At 38.5% G+C, this 23,700-nt stretch overlaps 2 protein-coding genes and 1 long non-coding RNA gene across 3 annotated transcripts in view; 1 reads left to right on the forward strand and 2 right to left on the reverse strand.

The window, feature by feature from the left end:
- The window catches only part of LOC5571729 (sushi, von Willebrand factor type A, EGF and pentraxin domain-containing protein 1), a 102,481-nt gene that overhangs the window by 19,469 nt on the left and 59,312 nt on the right, over window positions 1–23,700 (reverse strand). Inside the window, exons 8-11 of the mRNA XM_021845031.1 lie at window positions 18,871–19,242; window positions 18,467–18,814; window positions 18,250–18,400; window positions 2,362–2,480 (exon numbers count right to left, since the gene is read on the reverse strand). Of these exons, the coding sequence (XP_021700723.1) occupies window positions 2,362–2,480; window positions 18,250–18,400; window positions 18,467–18,814; window positions 18,871–19,242 (990 nt within the window). The remainder of the gene's footprint in view (window positions 1–2,361; window positions 2,481–18,249; window positions 18,401–18,466; window positions 18,815–18,870; window positions 19,243–23,700) is intronic.
- On the forward strand, window positions 6,811–18,349 carry LOC5571727. Its single transcript, XM_001659819.2, is given in 6 exon segments — window positions 6,811–6,874; window positions 6,941–7,223; window positions 7,307–7,474; window positions 7,476–7,808; window positions 17,961–18,090; window positions 18,152–18,349. Coding segments are annotated over 5 exon segments (966 nt in total). The 5' UTR covers window positions 6,811–6,874; window positions 6,941–6,974; the 3' UTR covers window positions 18,238–18,349.
- On the reverse strand, window positions 22,186–23,131 carry LOC110676581. The gene is made up of 2 exons (XR_002500533.1): window positions 22,486–23,131; window positions 22,186–22,416 (listed from the first exon to the last, which is right to left on the reverse strand). It is a non-coding gene; the product is annotated as an uncharacterized LOC110676581 (long non-coding RNA).

Below are 23,700 nucleotides of genomic sequence, written 5' to 3' on the forward strand. Positions count from 1 at the left end.
TCTAAAAGGATTAACAATGATTTTCGTAGATTTATGAACAAGATTTATACACACCAAAAAAATCTTAGATTTACACGTAACGTAATTTTAGCCTCAATCATGCAAAGCCATTTCTCATGCATTATTCAATGATAAAACCTATAAACACATCTATGATATACAACATTGTTACCAAAATCCTTAATAATGAACGCGAAACGTCTTCTATCGAAGAATGTTGCATGCAAAACGGCTCGGTTTACATGATTTTCGCGCTGAAAATTCAATCATAAATAATTCACATGGAATGACACGCCGTCGATCCATCCATGTGCATTATTTTTGACAGAATATTTAGCGTGAAATCATGTAAACTGAGCGATTTTGTTTTCAATTCTACTTTCAAGATGCAAGAAAGCATGCAATATTGGCGAATGTTGGATGTAAGACCATGAAATGTTTCAGTTTCACTCAAGATTGCAAGCATTGCACTCAAGATTGCAATGAGACAGTTTACATTAATTATAGTTGAATGATCAGTTACAACTCCTTTTACATGATTATCATAAAAAACTACGTGCCATGTAAATTTGAGATTTTTTTGCTGTGTACCCTTATGAGTTCATACAAACATGGTCTGCCATGTTCTGAGCCCTGACTGTTTAAGATCAATGGCCGAAACGTTAAAGTTCCACTTACAGATTTAAAGGCCTCTACTCAATGGAATGACTCCGATGGCGCATGATTGCTCACAATAATAGCATGTCCGAAAGAACATGAAACTTTTGAAAACCAGAGCTAGAGATGGATGTGATGCCTATGACCGTGGTCATCATGTAAAGAACAAGCGGGCAATGCTGTATCATGTCAGCACCGAGAAACCAGCCGCTCTATCACGATGTAGATAGAACCCTGGTTAGTAGAGTGTCCAAAACAAGATGTCAAGATAGTCATCGGCGATGCAAATGCACAGATCGGAAAAGAAGACTTTTTCACCCGTCAATGGAACGGTAAGCCTTCACTGCCCATAAAAGCATAACTGTCCCATATAGATTTTCGAGCCAACACCTTTTGTCATCGCAACATCCATGTTTTAACATACAGGGTGTCCGCAAATTATCCGTACAAACATTGAAGATATGTATCTATACAATCAAGCATAATAAATTCAATATTCTTGCATGGTTTTAACCATTGTCTTATTATATTCTTAAGAAGTAAGTTTGACACAATTCCGATTTCAAATATTTGTAAAACCAATCCAAATATGTTGAGGTGTCTTAAGAAGAGCTGTTTTTCGAGCTTTATGACGGAAGAGAAATGTCCGTAGAACTCACTGGATTTGAACCGTATAATTTTCTATTTCCAGTGTAACTTGAAGCCACTAAACTGTAGGATACTTCAAATAATAATTGGACATTTGGATTTATCGCTTTTAGATTTTAGGGATAACACATCTCCAGTATGACTAGCGGCCCTCAGGAAAAACGTCTCCAAAAAATTTAAATTTGCCTATCTCAATAACAAGCAATCAACTCAAAATTGTTCAAAGCTGTATTTTGTGTAAGCATATAGATGTATTATAAAAGGCACATGGACTTTTATTTTTCATTGTTTTCAATGCGAGATCATCTTTCCCATATTTTGCTGTTCGGATAATTTGCGGACACCCTGTACACTTTACGATGCATATGAAAATTTACTATTCGAAAAAAAAATCGAAACCAGCTCAGGTCTTACAACTTGCAAAAGGAAACAAAATTCGCCCTTGATTTTTCTAGTGGCTCGGAAAATGTCAAACTTTGTTTACCATCTTTTCATGAGCCCACACGAGTGTAAACCATGTTGATTTATCATCAAGAGGTTACTTGTTACGTTTGTTGATCTGTAGATCTTAACTCATGTTAACCACCGTTTATTTCGAATTTGGATAGGACACATATTGATTAGTTTAGTTGTAAATCTTATTTATTAACGTCAGAAATGTCACTGGTTATGCATGTAGATTTAAAGTTCTAAATTTAAAGGAGTACTTTGATAATTTAAGATGAGCGTTGAACTGAAAACATAACAGATCAAAGTTGTTTGATCTTACGTGAGCATGAATGGCAATTATAAAGCTCCCGATAAACATTAAACCTTAATACCTATACTCCAAGGAGTTCACGAATTCAAGAAGACTACCTTATATAATCATGGAGTCTCTAAGACATGCCTTAAATCATAATATAATCACCAAGAATTTCCCTTGGTTTATCACAAGCTAATAAACATTCTAAATATGGAATGTGCAAAACTAAAGCTGCGTTGCCTCAAACGCATAAAAAATTAATTTACATTATATTACGTAAATGGAATGAAAATAGGTTGTGGTATACTTACTTGCATAGTCATTTTCTTGATTCAACCCAAAACAGGATGGCTTCTGTCCCGTCCATTCCGATCGAACGCATGTCCTAACACTGGTCCCAATCATCGCGTATTTGCCGATGTCAATACATCTGTAATGAAATAAGTAGAAGCTAGATTAATTAACTATGTCTATGTTTGTTGATTTTTTTTTTCTTAAGGACACGTCAAAGTAAAAGGGTAACCTAATTAATGCGAAAATTCAACCGATGATTTTGAAGGATAGAATGTTAATTAGTTTGAATTTTGCAAATAGTTTATTGTAATTATATCAAAATATAATTTATATCTCAAAATATGGTTAACTAAATAATAAAAATGCTGTAATGAATAAAAACTTCTTTTTCCTAATACAGACGGAGCGTGCGTTTCTTGCTTCGCTATAAACTTTATGTAGTTTCCACTATCTCTCTAAATTGAAAATCTTCGCAGACTAAATAATCATAAAACGAAGAAGATCTCAGAATCAAAGATTCTATACATGATTTGTTCAACAACGGTGAATGGAAATGTAATAATAAAGAGGCCCCAAACTCATGCTATTCACATGGGGTATGTTACACAAATGCAGTAGCACATGTGTGAAGGTTTTCAATAGACATTCTATAATATCTCAAACGATTTTAACACTAAAATAGACCACCCCTAGTACCCTCGGAGCGTGACGTAATTTGTGTATGATACCCCGAAAAGTAATGGCATGATTTGAAGCTAAAGAACAGAACGAAGAAAGATCTCGTCAATCAATTCGCTACCTTCTTTAACCCCTTTGCATATAGCATATTATTTTTTACCACAAAAGTTGTTCAAATCTCAAATAATCTCTGTTCGCCCACAAAAAATTTCGGAAGATCTCTAACACCATATGGTACAGATTCTTAAACAAAAGTTTATTTTCCCAACTTAAGAAAGTTGGTGCAAATATATCGAAAAACAACAAAGCTTTCACGGTTCAAATACTTTTTGGGAAGAAAATATGCTGACATTATAAGGGTTAAAGGCAAAAATGAGCGTTCAGCAGCAGTGAAGCATTCTACAATTCCGTTGGAATCGAAGTAGGGTTAATGATATGTTTTGAACAAGTACATATTGTGAGCTAGTCGTGAACTCTGCGATTGGTTCAATTACACAAAATGACACATTTTGGCGTATGAAAAATCACCTGAAACTAAATACCGTTTAGTCTCAAATTCCGAACAGACTCATATTCCAAACACTCGGTTTTTGTATGGCGATTTGGTTGAAATGTTTCGCTGAAATATGTCACCAAATAAAAAGGAAATGGTTGTCAATTGCAATTCAATTTTAACGTCTTCAATATAATTTATTCCGCGGGAGTAGTGATGATTCTCTAGTTTGAGACCAGTAGAACAAGCTTAGATAAATTTATTTGCGAAATTATTTATTTGAATACAATTTATTCGTGCTGTTCGGAATTTTAATCAAGGTGTTCGGAATATGAGACAGAATGAACACAGTGTTCGGCATTTGAATCAAAATGTTGTTTCATACTTTTACTTAAAAACAATACTGAAACTAAGTAAATCAACATTATTATCGATACACCCAACAGCTAACAGTTAGACTTTGCCAAGAAATCAAAATTTACACAAATTTCAGCCAATTTATGCCAATCAGATGCATTTGAAGTCACTGTTGGCCTTAAGTGTTCGGAATATGAGTCAAAACGGTATAGTCACATACATTCAGACGTTTAATGCTCACTGCTGGAGTAAGATTTCTATCAATTATTCGATCATCCACAAACACATTTTTTACCCTAGGTTCTATTCGAAGGAAATAAAAAATGGATATATGCACAGTTTGTTTCCGTCGTGGGCGTCCCGTTTCAGTATATCAACAAACAAAGACCTTTTGGAAGGTGGGAAGAGTTTTTCCTCTTATATTCCATGAATGGCAGCATTTGATAACGATAGCGCGCCATGGTGGCTGAAGCAGTCAATTGTGAGTCAATGTGGTGGAACCCGTGTGATCCACTTACTAACAAGGATGTGGAGGATGTGTTTGGGGTTTTACGACACAACTGTCGATAACGGATTGGTAGCAATAGGAAGAGCAGTAAATTGTATCTAGAGAACTGCGGACAATGGGAAAAGTTGCTTCTCCTAGTCCTTAATTTATTATTGGTGAAAGTCAAAATGTACATAGCGTGAAAATCACTTCTGGCACTGACGGCACAAAGTGAGATTCTGGAAATTTCCTCCAGGATTCTGGAAATGATCTCATGTTACACGGAAATCGAATATAAATCTTGCTTTTTCTATAGCTGTAATATTATTTCGATCAATTTGTTAAACTGAACTAAATAATATTCCTGAGAAAGGCCTTTCCGGCTAATGCCAGATTGAATTTTCGTTTTTATAATAATTATTTGGACAAGGCAAAATCCAAGTAAATAATTTATTCTATTTTACCTTCTATACTTTCGATACCTTCTGGTGACTTAGAGTAAGGTGGGTCAAAAGTTCGACCTTAGTGGTATAATCAAAGTTTCCAGGAAAACAATAGCAGTTAAAACAAAACAAATACCATACAGTGAACCTTCAACATATTGGCTATAATTTTGCTGAACAAACTTGTGTCAAAATATTTACCCATTTTTAGTTATAACAGTTTCAAAATTGATTGTCTTATTCGAACTTTTGCCCCACCGGTGGGCAAGAGTTCGAATCTAGTGTGGGGCAAAAGTTCGCTGGCTAAAACACAAAATATCGATACTTTTATGACAGGCATACTATACACCAACCGTAAACTTAAGTTTGACGAAAAATACACACTAAATTTTCATCAAAAAATTGCTCAAAACCGGGTTAATTGTAATATACTCAAAAATAGCAGTTTTTCGCAAAACTAAGTAGAAATGTAAAATTTTGGAGACAGTTTTCACACGATCAGTCAAATTTAACTAAATTTGAAGATAATATGTAGAGTTTAGGCAATTTGCAAATTTTTCCGTGATTTTTTACATGGGTCTAACTTTTGCCCCGCTGATTCGAACTTTTGCCCCACTATGGGCCAAAAATTGTTTTCAAGCATTTATGCAAAAACTAATACACCTCAAAGCAACCTTATGATAGACCTAGAAACGCCGTTACATAAAATATTGAAAAAGATTTTATCTTCAATTGGTTCCATGCAACGAAAGTTTGACCAAAAATTACAATATTAACGTCGAAAAACAACAAATAGCCATAACTTTTTCCAAATCTCAATCGATTTTTATGATATTTGGAGTGAAAGTCTCTTACTTGAATAGCATTCGAACCACCATGACATTTAGAAGATTTGTTTTGAATTGAGCTAGAAATCTTAAAAAGAAACTCTTACCCCACTCGAACTTTTGCCCCACTTTACTCTATAGTCACTTGAGTGACCTTCAAGGCAATGTTGAACAAACGTTCAGTTTAGTCGTCATAAGTAAAAAAATGTGATTCTTCTCTTCAAGATGTTTGAGAAGAATTTCCGCACTTTTAGAGTTTCCGGCAAAACACGACAGTCTCCTTTCTTTGTGATTTGGAAGGAAACCTTAATTCCCCTAATAGAGTTCAAGATATCCTGCCTAAATCCTCCGAATTCGGAACAACTGACCACGATAGGTGAAACTCTTTTTTTCCTCACTTGAATCAAGGAGCCTGGGCTAGAGGCTGCTTCGATTTGGTTAAGGGAAAAATGTCTAAAGCATTGAACTAATTGCTCATTTTGCTGAAATTAGCAACATTCACCACTTCTTTTAAGCCTGATTTGCTGCTGAACAGGAATCGCTAAAGAAATTTTTCACCGATTCCTTGCACAAATTTTCTACAGCGACTCCCGTTTGAACTGACATTTCTTTTCAACTGCGTACTGCGATCAGAAAAAAAGCAAAGATAGGCCAAGAAATTACTTGTCAGCAGCAAATCAGGCTTTAGAAGAAAGCGCGCATTCCGGGGAAACGTCATTTCTTCCAGTTTTGTTTCGTAGTTGCAACCATGTTTAATGAATAAACGAAAGAAGACGTGACTTTCTAAGAGTTTTTTTTTCTAAGACGGTATCCAAGAAGGATTACCACCGCCAGCTTTTGCTAACGGGTCAAACGAAAAATCTAAACCAACAAAGATCAAAAAGGGATCGATAGGTAGAAAAAAGTAGCACTGAGCAGTACTGTTTTATTGCTTAAGATAGTTTTAAAAACATCTGAGAATAGAATGAATTTGTGTCCGCACAGCACGGGGGTACAATGCGCACCGTAAAAGTTTCTGCATTTTTAAATCTCTATTTGCATGCGTATGCCTCGCGCTAATGTGCTTCACTGAGATAAATGTTCAACTTTGACGCTTATTATGTTCATAACATCTCACTGTGCAACCAGTGAACAGCAGAAGATAAAAAGAAAGACCCATCCGGCAAACGAGAGCTGGTTAAATTGTTTGATCAGTTCAAATTAAAACTTTCCCCAGTGCAGACGTGTCAGCACCATTCTACTGTGGTAGCAGTTTGTTTGATGTAAAACAAGGATACATTTCCAATCACCCTTTTCCGGTGCTATTTCTAGGCGGGAACATCGTACTGCCAAGTGCCACGATCAGATGCTGACGCATGGAAACCCAAACCGCGGCACCAAAATGGAAGAAGTCAATGAAAAGTTGAAGAATTTCTTAATTACATCCAGCGCGAGTGGTGTCGAGTTGGATTGTTTGGCCTCGTTCCGTCGGTATAGACAGGAGCTGCAGCGCAATTATCTTCACTACGAAACGAGAAAGTATCAGCTCATCCTCGCATTCCTAATTTGTATGATCGGAAAACATTATTTCAACGAGCTGTTTGCAAATGAAGATGTAAATGAGCCACTTGAGTGAAAATTCCCCCTTCTGATGAATTTTAATTTCTTTTCCCGGTTCTATCGTTTGCCATGGAACAGTGCATCCTTGGGATGCCACAACAGCTGCAGAAAGCGTTTCGCCCGCCGGAAAGTTGTGACTTTTGCCGGGAGATGCGAGAAGTGCCTCGACTCGCCAATGTAGACCCGGATGAATTCGAGCAGAACTATGCATACGCTGGAGGTCCGGCAATTGTAACGGATGCAACCGCCAAACTGGACCGCCACAGAATACTTCGATTATTGGTTTTTCAAGGATATCTACGAAACATATGGAAAACGTAAAAAAGCCGCTCGATGCCAGTTTTTTCCCTATCAAACGGGTTTTCGCAACATCCACGAAGCGTTCGATTTGGATGCAGCACGCGTGAACTACGAACCTGGTACTGAGCCGTGGTACTTTGGGTGGAGTAATTGTGATCCGGAGATAGTGAAAATTTTAAGAGAACACTACGGTCGGCCATACTTTTTGCCACGTGGGTCGGAAAATAACGCTGTGGATTGGGTGTTTATGGGTGGGCCCGGACTGGGAGCTCACATGCATGTAAGTGACTTAGAGTAGATACCATACTAAAAAAACGCCTAATAAAAAGTCTGTTTAAGATCCTTTGGAAATGTATGATTTAATTACACAACTGTATTTAAACTATACTTTTACTGGGTGAAAAACTTAAAATGACTATCTAAGAACATTACAATTCTTGTATTTGTAACGATATTATACAATATTTGTAATATTTTAACGCAGAATTGTATTAAAATTATTGTATTTCATCGAATTAATCGGATTTCGGTTAAATGGTAACAAATATTCTATTGAAAATTGCGTACGTTAGGGTGTTTTACGCGGCACTCTTGAAAATCAAGTACCATAACTTTGTAACGTAACGGGGTAACTTTGTTAGTTTTTTAAAGAAAACTTGAATATTTATGCATGCTGTTTCAAAGAATTATAATTTGTATTTTTAAAAGAAGTACTGGCATCCTAGCTATCGATTGCAGTTGATAGATTGCCAAAAGATTTATTTTGAATGGATATATTATTTTTCATATAATCTAAAGTCGTTTTTCTGTTTTGGGGTTACTTTGATAATGGAGTTTAATCGAACAACATTTAATTAAATTACATAACATTTATAGGGCATTTGTGAAAATGCTTTTCGCTAAGAGATTTGAGATCATATTCAAGTTCTATGATGACTAGGCTGTCAAAGATATGTGACCTACAATTCATAACTACATCAAATAGTGATCGCAGAACAGATTGTTTGTAAGCGTTTCGAAAATGCTAAAATTGTATGAATTTTTAATACAGTCGAAGCGTTATAACGACAACTTTTAAAGCGACAAAAGCTCTCTATAGTAACATTTTGCGGTCCCTTGAAAAATATTTTGATATTATAACTTTTCTATACAGCGACATTTCTTCATTACGACGGTCCCTTGCGATGTCGTTATAACAAGCTTCGACTGCATTTGTATATAAAGCCTCAAATGTTCTCGACTCATATGAAAAAAGCTTTTACGTGAAGTGTCATACTAATATTCTTTAGTATTTCTTATTCTTTCCATAAATATTCAATAGCTAAAGAATAAGCAAACAAAATACGACAGCACGACTAGTGAATTCTTGATATCCCAAGTAATATTTCCATAACTATCTGGTTTTATTCAATTTTGTCTAGTAACTTAATAATCATTTCATTCTGAAATGCTTTTCCTTGAAACTATACGATGTTAATTATTTTGATTTTGAGAGGATCATAAAACTACTCAAAAATTTTTCACAAAACTAGGTGACAATAGCGGTCATTTTTTTGCAATTTCTAATCATAATAGGCTGTTTTTCATCATGCCAATCTATCATGAAACGGCTTACTTTCCTGCACTTAATTATGCAGTGAGATCATAATCATTACGCTACTAAAATCTGTTACGTAATGCCTATTAAGCAACGCTTTTTCATTACACAATTGTTTTGAGTTGCGTAATGAATCATTACACAATTATTTTAAGAAATTGCAAAATAATGGTGAAAGCAGCGCGATGTGATTTTTGATACCCTCAAGTGGTCTTCTACGAAATTGCAAAAAGTGTTGTGCGTAACTCGTTGCAGAACTCGATTTTTACAACACTTGTCGTAATTAGCCAACTCGACAAGCCTCGTTGGAAAAATGTACGACTCGCGCTGTAAAAATCACCTTTCTGCAACTTGTTGCGTAAGCTACTATTATCTTATAACGTTTTGTTTCAGTTTTGGGGTTTTGAACTTAACTGAAACGAAACATTGATTTAAGTGTTATGTGGTGTTAGAGGTGCTTTATATTTGGTTTCCATAGATATAATGTCAAAAAATCTGCACACAATTCGTCGGGGATTTTTTTTTTATTTCCGTACAAAGTGGGCCGAAAGGTCTCCGATTTTCATGAAACTTTTTCCACAGGCAGGGCTCATCAATATATAAATAAAAAAAAATTGAGAAAAATTCGCTTATTTTCCCGGAAAACTCAGTTGGAATTTTTTTGTTTTCCTCTGACACTACTTAGTTTGAAAAATCATAACTCAAGAAAGAAGCATCGTAGAAACAAAGTTTTTTTATGAAAATTAAAGCAAATTTTCTCAGGAATAAAAAAAAATATTAACTGGAAACAGTTTTCCACAAAATTTTACACCGTTGAGAAAATTCGTAAAGAACAAACGGAAAAAAACTATGTTCCACTTAGTGGAAAACGTTCAAAAATATATTTATGAGAAGGTAATCAATAGAAAAGCCCTGCCTGTGGAAAAAGTTTCATGAAAATCTGAGAACTTTCGGCCCAAATCCGAACGGAAATAAAAAAAAAATCCCCTAGTCACAAGAGCACGAGATATTCTATAAGTTTGTAACCAGTATCAGTTTAATGTCTAGTGTTAATGAGATTTGTCGTGTGTAGTTTCGTAATTATGTGTAATAGAAAAGAAAACGCTTGTAGAAGGTAGAAATAAAATGTCCCAGAAGCTCCCACAAACGCAGCCAACATTGTTCCACCCTATATCAGGACTATAGTGCGCTAATCCCCACCAGGGCTGCACTAAACCACATGAATGGGTGGCCATGATGAGACGGATTTCGTCATCGATGGACATGGGTCAACGGCCAACGGTTCAGAGTAAAACATCACCAGTAAGACATTTCATAAGCCATGGTGATCTTTGAAGAGAGCAGTTGTGTAAGGTAGAAGTAGCAATAAGAAAGTGGGAAAGTTAGAAGTCAGTAGTAGAGGAAATAGGAACGTCAAGGAGAGGAAATACAAGTGTACACTAGACCACGAAATAGAGGGAGTTTTATTGGAGTCTATCTATGAGTGTTTTCTTTCACGAAGTGTCACGAGCGTAGCGCCGACTCTGAGGCTAGGAGACGTGTGTTTCATCCAGGCTGGGAGTAACACGGCCTGTAAATTACTAAGGTCTCACGTTGAAAAGTATCAAAAATTCAACCAAATTTTTATCCTGATTCTTTTTGTTGAACCATAAGCTTTCAGATGCTACATTATCGTAGTAAAATATGCAAATCCAAAAAATGAATTATTATGTTTTTTTATCATATTGATACATTCTTGACTTTGTCCAATTTTACGACATAGATTGTTGTGAAACGATCTCTGCCGAGATAAAATGGCTTTGAATGGTCCGGCTAGTAACATGAAAACGCCACAGACTTGAATATTTAGTGTGCAAACCTTTTATTACATCTACTTAGATATCACTTATTCTCTCCTACTGGTCCCTAACTACTAAGCTAGTACTTCTTCATTCTTCTTTTCTTCTTGGCATATTAGTACCCACGCGCGTCTGCATGGGTGCACCCTGCTTTCTCATTGCTTCCTTGAGGCATCCATGTCCCTGCGCGTGTGCCAGAAACGAGTGTGACGCTGCTCGAGCAAATCTTCAAAGGAGGTCGCCTGCGAAATTGCGACCGTGGCGCCTCGCTCCTCGGAGTGATTCTCTATCCTGGCAGGCGGCCTCTGAGCCGGAAGAAATGGTCCTTGCCAAACCGATCCAAGCTTCTATCGCGCTTTACACGCCGGTTGCTTCGACCTTCTACGTGCAACGCCGCTTCTCGGAGTGATTCCTTATCTTGGCTAGCGGCATCTGAGCCGGAAGAAGTGGTCCTTTCCTATCGGACCCAACTGCTGTCGCGCTTCGCACCGTGGAAAACGCTTGCTCCGCTCCGTCACGTTCAATGCTGCACCAACCAAAACTCCCCACCGTCCGAGATGTCTCAGCCACGAAAGGTTGTAGGGTGAGAAATTAAAAGAAAACCCCTGATGCGTGCACATTTTAGTGTCACCAGGTGTGTGGATGAATTCGTAATGAAGGCCGCACAGTTTATGAGGGCAGCAAGATGCCGATCTGGAGAATGTCGGCCTTCTTCGGGGGTTATTTACGTGCTTATTAAGCTGTCTGAATTTGACAGAAATGCATCTCGTTAATTCGCATGTCTCATTGTTGACGGGCATTACTCACCGACAATTTTGTAGCAATAAGGGATGGTGGCCAATTTTGCGCAACTGGTCGACTACGTGACACCCGGAATCCTTCCTGTGTCGCGTGCCGCATGCACGAGACGCGATTCGAATTCGGACTGTTCCGAACTGGAGAATAACACTGTTAGCTTCCCGCTTTTCGGATCAGCTATGACATTTTACTCACCTCGGAGTCTGACGGCGCTTTATTCCGGATGGTGCACGTGTGTTCATCGTGGACTGGGGAAATCGTGTGTCGCCGGCTCAGTATGACGATGATCTAATTATTGTGAGATAACACCTTAGCCTTGGTCACCTTTCGATTAACCTTTTTTTTGCACTGGAGGCCGATTTCGCTCTAGCCAGCAGCGTGCTAGCTCTAAGACAGTCACATCACTACTGATGTGAAAGGAAGACCGGATGCGATGGTTGATGTTGACAAGCAAACTCAGAGTATTGTGCTTTACTTTAACTAGTGCGCCCAGCAGCATGCAGGTTCCCAGTAAGTTTAAATGCTACCGTTTGAACTTTAAGGTATGCACACATAACAAAAATTGCTTATAATTTCTTTAACGTAACAAGATGTATAATAAATTTGATTTGAGGCACAGTTTCTACCAAGAATCATTAAAATATAATACATTAGTCACCTTAAGTAGGTATACAATGAATTACCCATACTCATTGTAAACGTGGACAGTACAACTGTAGCCCGTTTTAGAATATGATATTATTTTCTATCGGCTTATTTGTACTAATTCATTCAATCCATTAATTTAATTATCATCTAAACAGATAACACTGAATCAACAATTCCACGCCACAATACTCGGTTCGTGGGTGCATCTCCATCTCCATCCACGGTTCTGCCCCACGCTTGCCAAATCGATACGCACTTGATCCGCCCATCTAAGTCGCTGCGCTCCACGTCTTCTTTACAAACCGGATCCGACGCGAACACCATCTTTGCAGGGTTACAGTCCGGCAATCATGTAACAGGCCCTGCTCATCGTACCCTTCCAGCTTTACGTTCGCCGTAGAGTTGGGTGAGCTAGTGATTCATCCTTCGCCGCCACACACCGTTTTCTGCGACACTGTTCATATCATCCACTAAGCAAACAAATTGACTCGATCTCGTAAAAATCGTACCCCGGCTGTTAAGCCTTGGCATAACTCCTTCAAGCCGAATATTGAACAACAGGTACGAAAGTCCATCACCTTGTCGTAGTCCCTGGCGGGATCCAAACGAACTGGAGCTCGCCTGAAACCTTCACACAATTTTGCACACCTTTCATCGTTGCTCTTATCAGTCTCGTGAGCTTCCCGGGAAAGCTGTTCTCGTCCAAGATTTTCCATAGCTGTACGCGGTCGATACTATCGTATGTTGTCATAACAAGGTCGATGAAAAGGTGGCGTGTTATAATTTGGTATTGACGATTTTTTGGGAGATTTGCCGTACAATAAATATCTGGTCCGTTCTCGATCGACCGTCAACAAAGCCGGCTCGATAACTTCCCAAGAACTCGTTTACTACAGGTAACAGATGATGGAAAATGATCTGGAATAATACTTTGTATACCGCACTTAGAATGGTGATCGCTCGAAAGTTTTCTCAATCTATCTTATTGCCCTTTTTCTGGATGTTGCATATTACCCCTTCCTTCCACTCCTCCGGTAGCTTTTCTGTTTCCCAGATTGTGGCTATCAATCAGTGCAGGCAAATGGCCAGCCTCTTCGGGCCCATCTTTATGAATTCAGCTTCGATACCATCCTTACCAGCAACTTTATTGATCTTTTGCTGGTGAAGGGCATCCTCAACCTGCCTCAAAGTGGGGGCTGGTTGGTTTTTGGCAGTACTGACAAAGACATTTACTCCGATGTCTCAACCTTCATTGTTTGGGCTGTCAGCGCCATTCAGATGTTCGTCGAAGCGCTGTTTCCGTCCGTCAAAATGCTCCCATCATTATCTCTGCACATCTCGGCTCACGGCACGAAGCCGTTGCGGGATGCGTCCTAATAGAACTTACGTGTTTCTTCAGACCGTCACAGCTTACCTTCTGTTGCCGTTTCCGTTTAAAACGTTCCACGTTTTGGTGGGTCCACCTTCGTCGGAGCAATCGTTCCGTCCGACGTACCTGACGGTGCTCGCAGCTGCATCGTTGACGGCTGCTTTGACTGTTCTCCAGTGTCCTCAAGAGGGGCTTCATCCAGCTCGAGGTGCAGCGCGTATGCAGTTGTGACATCCGGTTGCTTAAGCCGCTCAACGTCATACCGGGGCGGGCGTCGGTACCGTACGTTGTTGACGACGGAGAGCTTTGGGCGCAGTTCAACCATCACCAGATAGTGGCCAGAATCGATGTTAGCGCCTGACGTCGATAATGTCGGAGAAGTGCCGTCCATCAATCAGAACGTGGTCAATTTGTGTTTTTGTCTGCAGAGGTGATCTCCAGGTATATCGGTATGGAAGGCTGTGCTGGAAATAGGTGCTACGAATGGCCATATTAACTAGTAGTAAGGCGTTTTCATTCGTTCGCCGATGGGCACTGAACTTTCTAATAGTCAGTCTGAACTCCTCCTTCTGGCCAACCTGAGCATTTAGATTTCCTATGGTGATTTTGACGTCGTGGGCAGCTCCACGTTCGAGCTGCGCGCAAAAACCGTCTTTATCATCATCAGTGCTTTCGGAGTGAGGGCTGTGCACATTTATTATGATGACGTTGAATAACCGGCCTTTGATCCTCAACTTGCACATTCTATCATTGATCGGTCACCACCCGATCACGCACCTCTGGATGTCACCCATCACTATAAAAGCTGTTCCCAGCTCGTATGTGTTGCCACAGCTCTGGTAGATGATTGTGCAACTTTTCCTCAAATGTTATTTCTCCGAACGCCAGCTCCCCGGGTAATTCGGGGAATTTTCCCGAAAAATTAAGCAGTTGAAAAAAATGCATGAATAGTCTACAGCAGGGCTGCCCAACGAACGGCCCGCGGAGGGTTTGAAGATTCTTCTCATATTTGGCCTGTTGAATATTCTACCAATCCGAAAATAGAACATACTAAACTAAATTTTAGTATACTAATTATTTGGATTGTTTTGTGCTTTAACCTTCTTTGATACTTAGATACTTATTTTTTCAAATTCTAAATCTCAAATTATGAGTGATAATGACTTCTTTCGACATTCATCCTTGACAGGATAATAACCCAGATAACCACCAAGCACTCCAATAAGCCGCACAATAGAACGCTTTTTGCATTCGTATTGCCATCTGTCTTGTCAAAGCAGTTTTATTGCTTGGCTGCATTAAATCGACAGAAACACTGCTATTAAAAGACCCATGGTAGTTGAAAAGCATTTTCACTGCAAGAACTATTATTGATGCAGAGCAATCGAAATGCTTATTTGATTCAACAGGCATGATGTGTAAAAGGAATATAGCAAATATGTCATGTTTGATAATATCTTTTGTCTCTCTCATACCAGTGTCTCAATTAAGCATTTTTTAACACTTGATGGCTATTCGCGACTACGATGATATATATTGCATCGCACTCGCATTTACGGGTAATCTCATGAAAACCTGTCAACAGGTGCGTGTCAAAAATGCATATTCCTTTCTCACACAAAACTCAAGAAATCTGCGACTTCGATGTCCCGAATCGAAAGTGGACAACTCAAATCAATGCTTCTTTAGATTCCGGGGTTGTCGTAAAGAAAAACAGCATAGGGAGAAACATATTTCGACTCTTCCATTACACATATTGATTATGTATATCGAATGATTCCAGTCAGGTGTATTTTGCAACGGAGACATTAATGATGTATTAATGGTAGCCCATCCTGCAGCACTGCACGGTTCTTCTGCTGCATCACCATCCACCAATCACCGGGTCAAGATTTCAAGTCGCATTCTGAGATTAAGTAAAATAAAAACTACAACACAGCAAACATATAAACATGCTAGACGGCAACAGCGAAAAGAAAGAGAGGGATGGTGAAACATATTTTAGTTTTGTTTTGCTCTCTTTGGAGGCGTCACGCTTTTCTGACAGCCAGATGCGACGTTTCTGAAGGTGTAGCATTAAAACAGCCCTATATTTCGCCAAAACCTGCTATGAAGTAGCATTACTGGCAGCTATACGCTCAATGAGCATTTAATGCCTTATTGTATAGGTGGATACAATGCTGAATGAATGCTAGTTTAAGTGCTCTTTGGTTACTTGGGAAGAAAAGCAGGCTTTTTTCAAAATCTTGGACAGGATTTCTTAAGAATTCTGAACATAACTTTCGCGGATAACATTGACAACATTCTCACAGATTTTTTACCTGGATTCCATAGCCAGAGTTTTCAACGAATTCAATACATAGTTTTGTAAAATCCTTGGCTAGATTGCAACATAACGTTATGTAACATATTGCCCGAAAACTAAACGAATTTATAATCAAATTATGAACAGGTTGGTTTTGAAATAATTTTAAGCAGTTTCAAATATGTCTAGGTAGCATTTCAAAATGATCATTGAGTAAGATTCTGAAGTAAACCTAGGCACGAAAATTGTAAAATCTTGGACATTCTGACCAAAATTTTCTAAAACGCTTGATCAAAATTTGGCACATTCCGGCTTATGCTAATAATATTAGGTTGGGTTCTGACAAAATTTGGAGTACGATTCTACAAAAAATCCTGGATGTTATTCTCACAGGATCCAATACTTCTGGGGTAGATTGTTCAAAATATTCTTATACAATTTTGAAAGGGACCCTCACAATGTCCAGCAGAATGCTCAGCAGCAATAATTTTTTTTATCGATTTCTTCAAATGAAATTTATTTCATTCATAGATTTTTGTCAGATTTTATAAACTTCTTTTATTGACTTTTGGCAGACTTCATGGGGACATTTGTTCCTTTAAAAATGTGGCCCGCGACACCAACTTGTTCCTGCGATTTGGCCCACGGTTCAAAAAGGTTGGGCAGGCCTGGTCTACAGTGATAGGGTGGTGAACTAAAAAGAACAATGAGCAGTTGAAATAAAGAGATATTTGGTTTTTCTCGAGTGAACATAAACTGACGGTGAAACTCGAAAGAACCGCCAATGGAATAAAGAAGGGTACAGATGACCGGCTCATTCGCCACCATGAAATATATGAAGTTATAACAATTCTGAGTGCCTTAGGTTTTTGGGGAAATGGGCTATTCGGGGAAACGGGGTTTTCGGGGAACTGGCCACTGGAATCGGGAAAAAGTAGCACAACCCTGGTAGATGGTATGGTTACTTCTAAAAGTTTGCATCAATGATCCCTTCCAACACACTTCCTGCACCGCTACGATGCCAAATCCTCGATCCTTCAGCAGATCGGCAAGTATGCTTGCACTCCCGATGAAGTTGCGAGATTTACAGTTCCACGTACCGAGCTTCCAATCGCTAGTCCCTTTACGTCATTGTGGTCTCCACCGATTGTCCCGGTTCGTATTCTTTCGTTCCTTGATTGTTTTCGCGGTTGGCATACAGGGCCTGACACCAACCCCCTAGATTCCCGGAGGGCCATAGTGCACAGTTTAGCTTAGAGTTCTTCTCTCGCACTCGGATGATGATCAGCCACCCCTGACATAGAGAACAGACGATTTTGGGAGCCGCTCCTAACATGGAGTACAGATGCTCCAGGTTTGCACAAGCAAATCCCCCTTCCCTGTCAGCATACGACAAAAGTGTCCTCCGGGGTTGGTTACCCGTTCTTCTTCAATGTTGCTCGTACCCCGGCTAGTACCACGAGGAGGTAGGGATAGGAGTTGCTGGGCACAGGAGGCTAAGGACCGCACAGAAGGGTTTATTTTATTCCTTCAGGTACGTGAGGTACCAATGGTACGCCATGCCCAGCATTTACCAACCAGTTATACTTTAAAACTTCTCTTAAACTTTATATTTTCACCAGCCGATTCGTGAACCCACCAGCCAAAGTGAAAACATAAGTAGAGACCAGATACAATACTTTTCTAAATCATTAAAGAGTACCTTTATAATTGTAATTTTTTAACAAACTTCGTTTCTTTAGCACGTCAAAACATTCACGTCAATGTTTCATACTGGGACGGAAAGTGTTTTAAAGAAAGCGTATAAATCACTTTGTTATTTGTCCATTGTGCGAAACGTTCTTAACTCTCTGCATGAATTGTTGTTTATTTTTAAGGTTGACAACGTACGTTTACCATCCTGGCAATCGCAACTCAAAGGATCTAAGGAATGGATTCTCGCTCCACCGCCTGAGTGCTACTATAGTTGTAACTTTTTATCCGTAGTAGTGAAAACCGGAGAGACAAGTTAGTACATAAATTTAAGCTTGTAAGAAGACTTTATGATTGACTGGTTATCAAATTTCAGTTGTCCTCGATACCAACAAGTGGTACCACAAGACCAACGTCCTTTCCGGTGAAATCAGTATCACGGTTGGTGCAGAATACGATTAAGCGACCACTTACCTGGATATGATAGTAGTTGCCGGTGGAAACTCGACTATGTCTTCTCTTATCTCGAGATCGTTGTAGAAGCTCACCACATGCGGCTCATTGTTCCGGAACATACAGGAACCGTTGGCCGATGGAATCCTGTGGTATAATGGATCATCGTCGTCTGAAAGAAATGGAGATTTCCAAATAAATACAGATTCCCTCCCAAGCATGTTATTTTTTCACATACCGCAATTCATTGACCGTCCAATCCATTGCCCATCTTCGCAGATAATCTTCCAGGTGGTTTGTTCCCCTGTTATGCTCACAATACAGTCGAACGTAATCTCCGTTCCAGATGGGAATCCTTCCTCACTGTCATCAATTTGTTCGCCATTTTTGTACACCAATGATCCATGAATCTTACCCGGAGGCCCACAATCTCTGCCATCATTCTCATCCTCCGAAGACGTTACGTTACTTCCGTCTAACACAATTATCGAACTACTATCATCATCTCGGGATTTACGCGAAGCAGATGCCGAAGCTATATATCCACAGTTTATGGTTTCCGGAGTGAGCGATCCAAGGGCACAATCTGGGAATAATAAGATCGTTGAAATCTTTTGCTCATAACTAATTGAATGAACTTACCCATCTGAACAGGCGCCACATTGCCCATTCCGCTCTCACACTGTATCATCACCGAACTACCGTGGGCGATTGTTAGCCCAGCTCGGTAGCCTCCTTGGTACATGGCGTGCATAATCGGCGGAAGAACGCATGGCGCTGGAAGACACTCCGGCATAGAACTAACGGCCCATTCTCCATTCCAACAACGAAGGCTGGATGGACCTTGGGTATTGTAGCCTTGGTCGCATTGAAACATAATCTGCTGAGCACTTTCGATAGTTTCCATAGGTGTAAGAGCTGCTGCCGTTGACAGTTTGGCAGCGTCCATCGTAACCATGTCGATTTGACTGGAGTAGTACTTGCCGTGTTCGGTCGATGGTGCAAAGCAGGGTTCTGTAGATTTTTAAATGTATATTGTTATTGTTATTGAATCATACAACATCGATGAATTTTCCAATCATTTTGTTATTTCAATGTCAATGTAATTCTATCCCGATTGGTCTCTATTTGCAAGCCTCGCATGAAATTGATTCCGTTAGAAACAAACCCCGATTTCCAAATCATTTAACTTCTTAACTGACAATGTTTGAAATTTTTGTACATAAAAACTAGCAATTAGGGGAGATCCCCCAGTACCGGACAGCACCCAGAACCGGACACCGTCGAAAAATAAAGAATTTATGAACCAATCAAAATGGTGTATTAGAAAAAAAGGAATTTACAAAGAAGAATATTGTTTGCGTAAAACAGTACATTCCCTGTAATATGCACGCTTCTTTAAAACAAAAAAAATGAAAACCAATAAAAAGTTGAAGTATCGTTTTAAATTTAAACTTAATCAATAATGATTTTGAATATGGAAAAATAGTTTTTACTTCGCAAGCATAATGGAACACCATCATAGTTTGAAAGTGAATACCGTAAAACGGGGTATCTTTGATAATGCAGGTAACTTTGATAGTTCTGTTATTCGGTTAAGCAAAACGAATGCAAAACTAAAGAGTATTAGGGGCCCAGTTAGCCGTAGCGGTAAACGTGCAGCTAATCAGCAAGACCAAGCTGAGGGTCGTGGGTTCGAATCCCACCGGTCGAGGATCTTTTCGGGTTCGAAATTTTCTCGACTTCCCAGGGCATAAAGTATCTTCGTACCTGCCACACGATATACGCATGCAAAAATGGTCATTGGCACAGTAAGCTCTCAGTCAATAACTGTGGAAGTGCTCTTAAGAACACTAAGCTGAGAAGCAGGCTCTGTTCCAGTGGGGACGTAATGCCAGAAAGAAGAAGAAGTAGTATGGCACTTCATGTTACAGCTGTTTTCATTTGAATCGAAAACATTTGAGGCTTTATATATGAATATTAAAAATGTATACGATTTTATTATTTTCGAAACGCTTAGAAAACATTTGTTATACGATCACTATTTGATGTAGTTTTAAATAGTTGGTTTATCTTTGGCAGCCTATGTATCATGGTACCGTAAAACGGGGTAACTTTGATAATTCGGGTAACTTTGATAGTGTGTAACCCACCACATACTAAACGAAATAATTTCTGTTAATCAGTTAAGCAAAACGAATGCAAAACTATAGTATATTAGTATGTCACTTCATGTAAGAGCGGTTTTCATTTGAATCAAGAACATTTTAGGCTTTTTATACTAATTTAAAAAAAATACACAATTTTAGCATTTTTGAAACGCTTACAAACAATCTGTTCTACGATCACTATTTGATGTAGTTTTAAATAGTTGGTCACTTATCTTTGACAGCCTAGTTATCATAGAACTTGAATACCTTCTCAAATCTCTTAGCGAAAAGCATTTTCACAAACTGGGACCATTTTTGTAATCGGGGTCAGAAATTTCCATATAACGTTAAACGCCTAGAGGTATGCAATGCCCTATAAATGTTCTGAATTCATTCCATTCTGTTCGATTTATACTCCACAATCAAAGTTACCAACCAACTTTCGATTATATGGAAAATTATACATCCATTCAAAATAATTCTTTTGCCAATCTGTCTACTGCAATCGATAGCTAGGATGCCGATACTTGTTTTAAAAATATGAATTATAATTCTTTGAAACAGCATTCATAAATATTCAAGTTTACTTCGAAAAAACTATCAAAGTTACCTCGTTTTACGGTATGTGTTTTGTACCATATTTCAACTAAATATGGTCAAACTATAATTCTGGTCTAGCACCTCCTGCACCCCAGTTTCGAACAGATTGACTTGTATATGATATCTTTGTAATTTTTACACTAGTGTCTCAAAATATATTAATTTTTCATGGGTTTTATCGATTATGGTATGCAATAAAAAGAATTGATAATTCAGAACAACAAGTAAAAAATCCCCCCAATTTTTTATCATATTTGAGAGACGTTTCTTGAAGGATGACCTGCAGAGTAAATAAATCTCAAATTACTCTTGTGAATGGTGCCAATGAATTGAATTGTCAATTCTGAAAAATGTAGAATTATATAGACTCTAATTTATCCTATTCTTACCAGTCCCGATCAATCACAGAGTAGCAAAGCAACCATTGACGTGTACAGTAAGTCTACGCTAATGCTATGCTGATTCCAGTCGAACTTCTAGCTGATTCTTTGTGCATCTTCTCTGACTTCGGTCAATCACGGAATACCAACCATAGATATGTGTATTGACTTCTGGAGTTCGCCGGTTGGTCTTGCGAAGCGAAGTTTTAAACGAACTAACTATCATTGCTCTGCCAGCTCGGCTTTTATCTCGACTGTTTTTGAAATCAGTCCGACATCGCATTGAAGAAAGTGAACCTTTAGTGAGTCGACACTTATAATGTCGAACAATTCAAAGTTTTTTATAACAAAAATAAAATTAAAAGGAAAGAGGTGTGTTTTTATTAAGTTATGTAAAACAAAAATGATTTATGCAAACACTCACAATACCAAACTATTCATAGTTTGTTGAAATATCTTATTAAAGTAGCACTCCCACCGTTGCATCGAATGTGTAGTAATACATATTTAACAGATTGAAAATACAAACATGAAACGGACTCACCAATTACACTTCATCCTTGACTGAGCAGCTCCAAATCACTTTCAGTTTCACCTAACACACACACTTAGAAAATATCAACGACTCCGGTAATTTTTTTACCGAAATATAAACCGCTGAGCGCTCGGTAATGCTTTCGGTAAAGTTAAGAATTATTGAACAATCTGTAATTTCAATCGACACACAGCTGTCAAAGAATTACAATATGTTCGTTAACTGAATTACCGAACGCAATGTTCGTAACAGCAGGCAGAATCGGATCACCGAAAAAATAAAAACAATGAAGTCCATATTGAAATCAAATGCAACAAATCGATTTATTTTACTAATTCTGCTGCTTTGTGTAAATGGAGGCAGGAAATTAAACATCATCAGCAGGCTCAGGTGGGACATTGAACGCTAATTTCGGCTGTTCACCCCTTATGAAGAAAACCGCCACCGTTTCCGTCATGGGTGGTCACTGGTCATGCTCGTTAATGCGATGCTGCAGTCCGGAACGTACATTTTCAGTTGTATACTACAAAGAAAACATTTTATACCATCTTGAAAATAAGCTTCACGGTAGAAACCCTCAGGTCATACTTACAGAAAATACCTACTAGTCACTCATCCCGCTGCTGTAGTTTTTGGAAAAACAGATGCAATATCTTGATGATTAGCACTTAGAAACTTAGAAACAAATATGGCGGCCTCAGAAATTTCAGATTACTATTCGTTCGGTAAAGCATTGAGCACTGTGAACTGAAGTACGGTAAAAAATTACAGCCTTCGGCGAATCAAAACGATTTACAGTTTTTTCGGTAAAAAAAACGACGGTATCGGTAAAAGCGAAGTAGTATTGTTTTGATTTTTTTTATTTTTTCAAGGTTGTTCGGTAAATCTCGTTGGTCATACCGAAACCTCAGTTAAATATTTATTTACAGTACGTTTCCGGTAAGAAAATTTACCGAACAACGAGAAAAAATCTAAGTGTGCATACAGACTAACTGAGAACGAAGTCTCTCTGGAAACACGAGAAAAATACCAGAAAAAAACGCTTCGCAAACAAAATAAATCCCTCCCAAGGCACAATTGCATAAGTTACAAAAAAGCGCTGCCCAACAAAATGCGTAAAACATAAATAATGTGTGTGTTCTTCAAAGATTTTGAGATTACAGTTCTAATGCCGTACTTGTTTAAAATGTTGATCGATCCAATGGTGATAAATTTTCCATTTTGTTTTTTTGGTGCATTTTTTTAAATGTCACAACTTTAAGTAATAATTTGGTGAGCAAAATTTATAAAATGTTTTCGTCAAAACAAATTCGTAGTAAGATAAGCTCATTGCCTTTCAAATGAGCCATGGAAAGTTTCTAATGAACATTTAATCTCAGAGATATTGATTGAACAGTTTTGAATGTTTTTCAGTTGGGGTTCCAAACAACCGGTGAACTTTGAAGAGACCATTTCGACTCTTTATATGACGACGATGTGTCACACGAATGTGTTAGAAAATTTTTTGGGAATGACTCCGGGGCTCCCTGAACATGTCTGGCCCAAATAAACTGATTCTCATAACCACATAGGTCAAACATAAGATTTTGAATGAATGTAATGGTATTTCATGTTAAAAAATCTCGCATATCACTAGTTAAAAAGTAAAATGATTTGCCAAATTGTGCTTCGGTAGGTTTTGACCCCAATGGAATCCGAAAACTCTTCAACCAATAGATGAACTGATTCTATAATTCGGCCCTTGCAAATTGAGACAAATTTGAATTGGATGGCACTGATTGAATATTCCTCAAAAACAAACATTTCG

Source organism: Aedes aegypti, chromosome 2, assembly GCF_002204515.2.
Source record: "Aedes aegypti strain LVP_AGWG chromosome 2, AaegL5.0 Primary Assembly, whole genome shotgun sequence".
NCBI classification, from domain to species: Eukaryota; Metazoa; Arthropoda; class Insecta; order Diptera; family Culicidae; genus Aedes; species Aedes aegypti.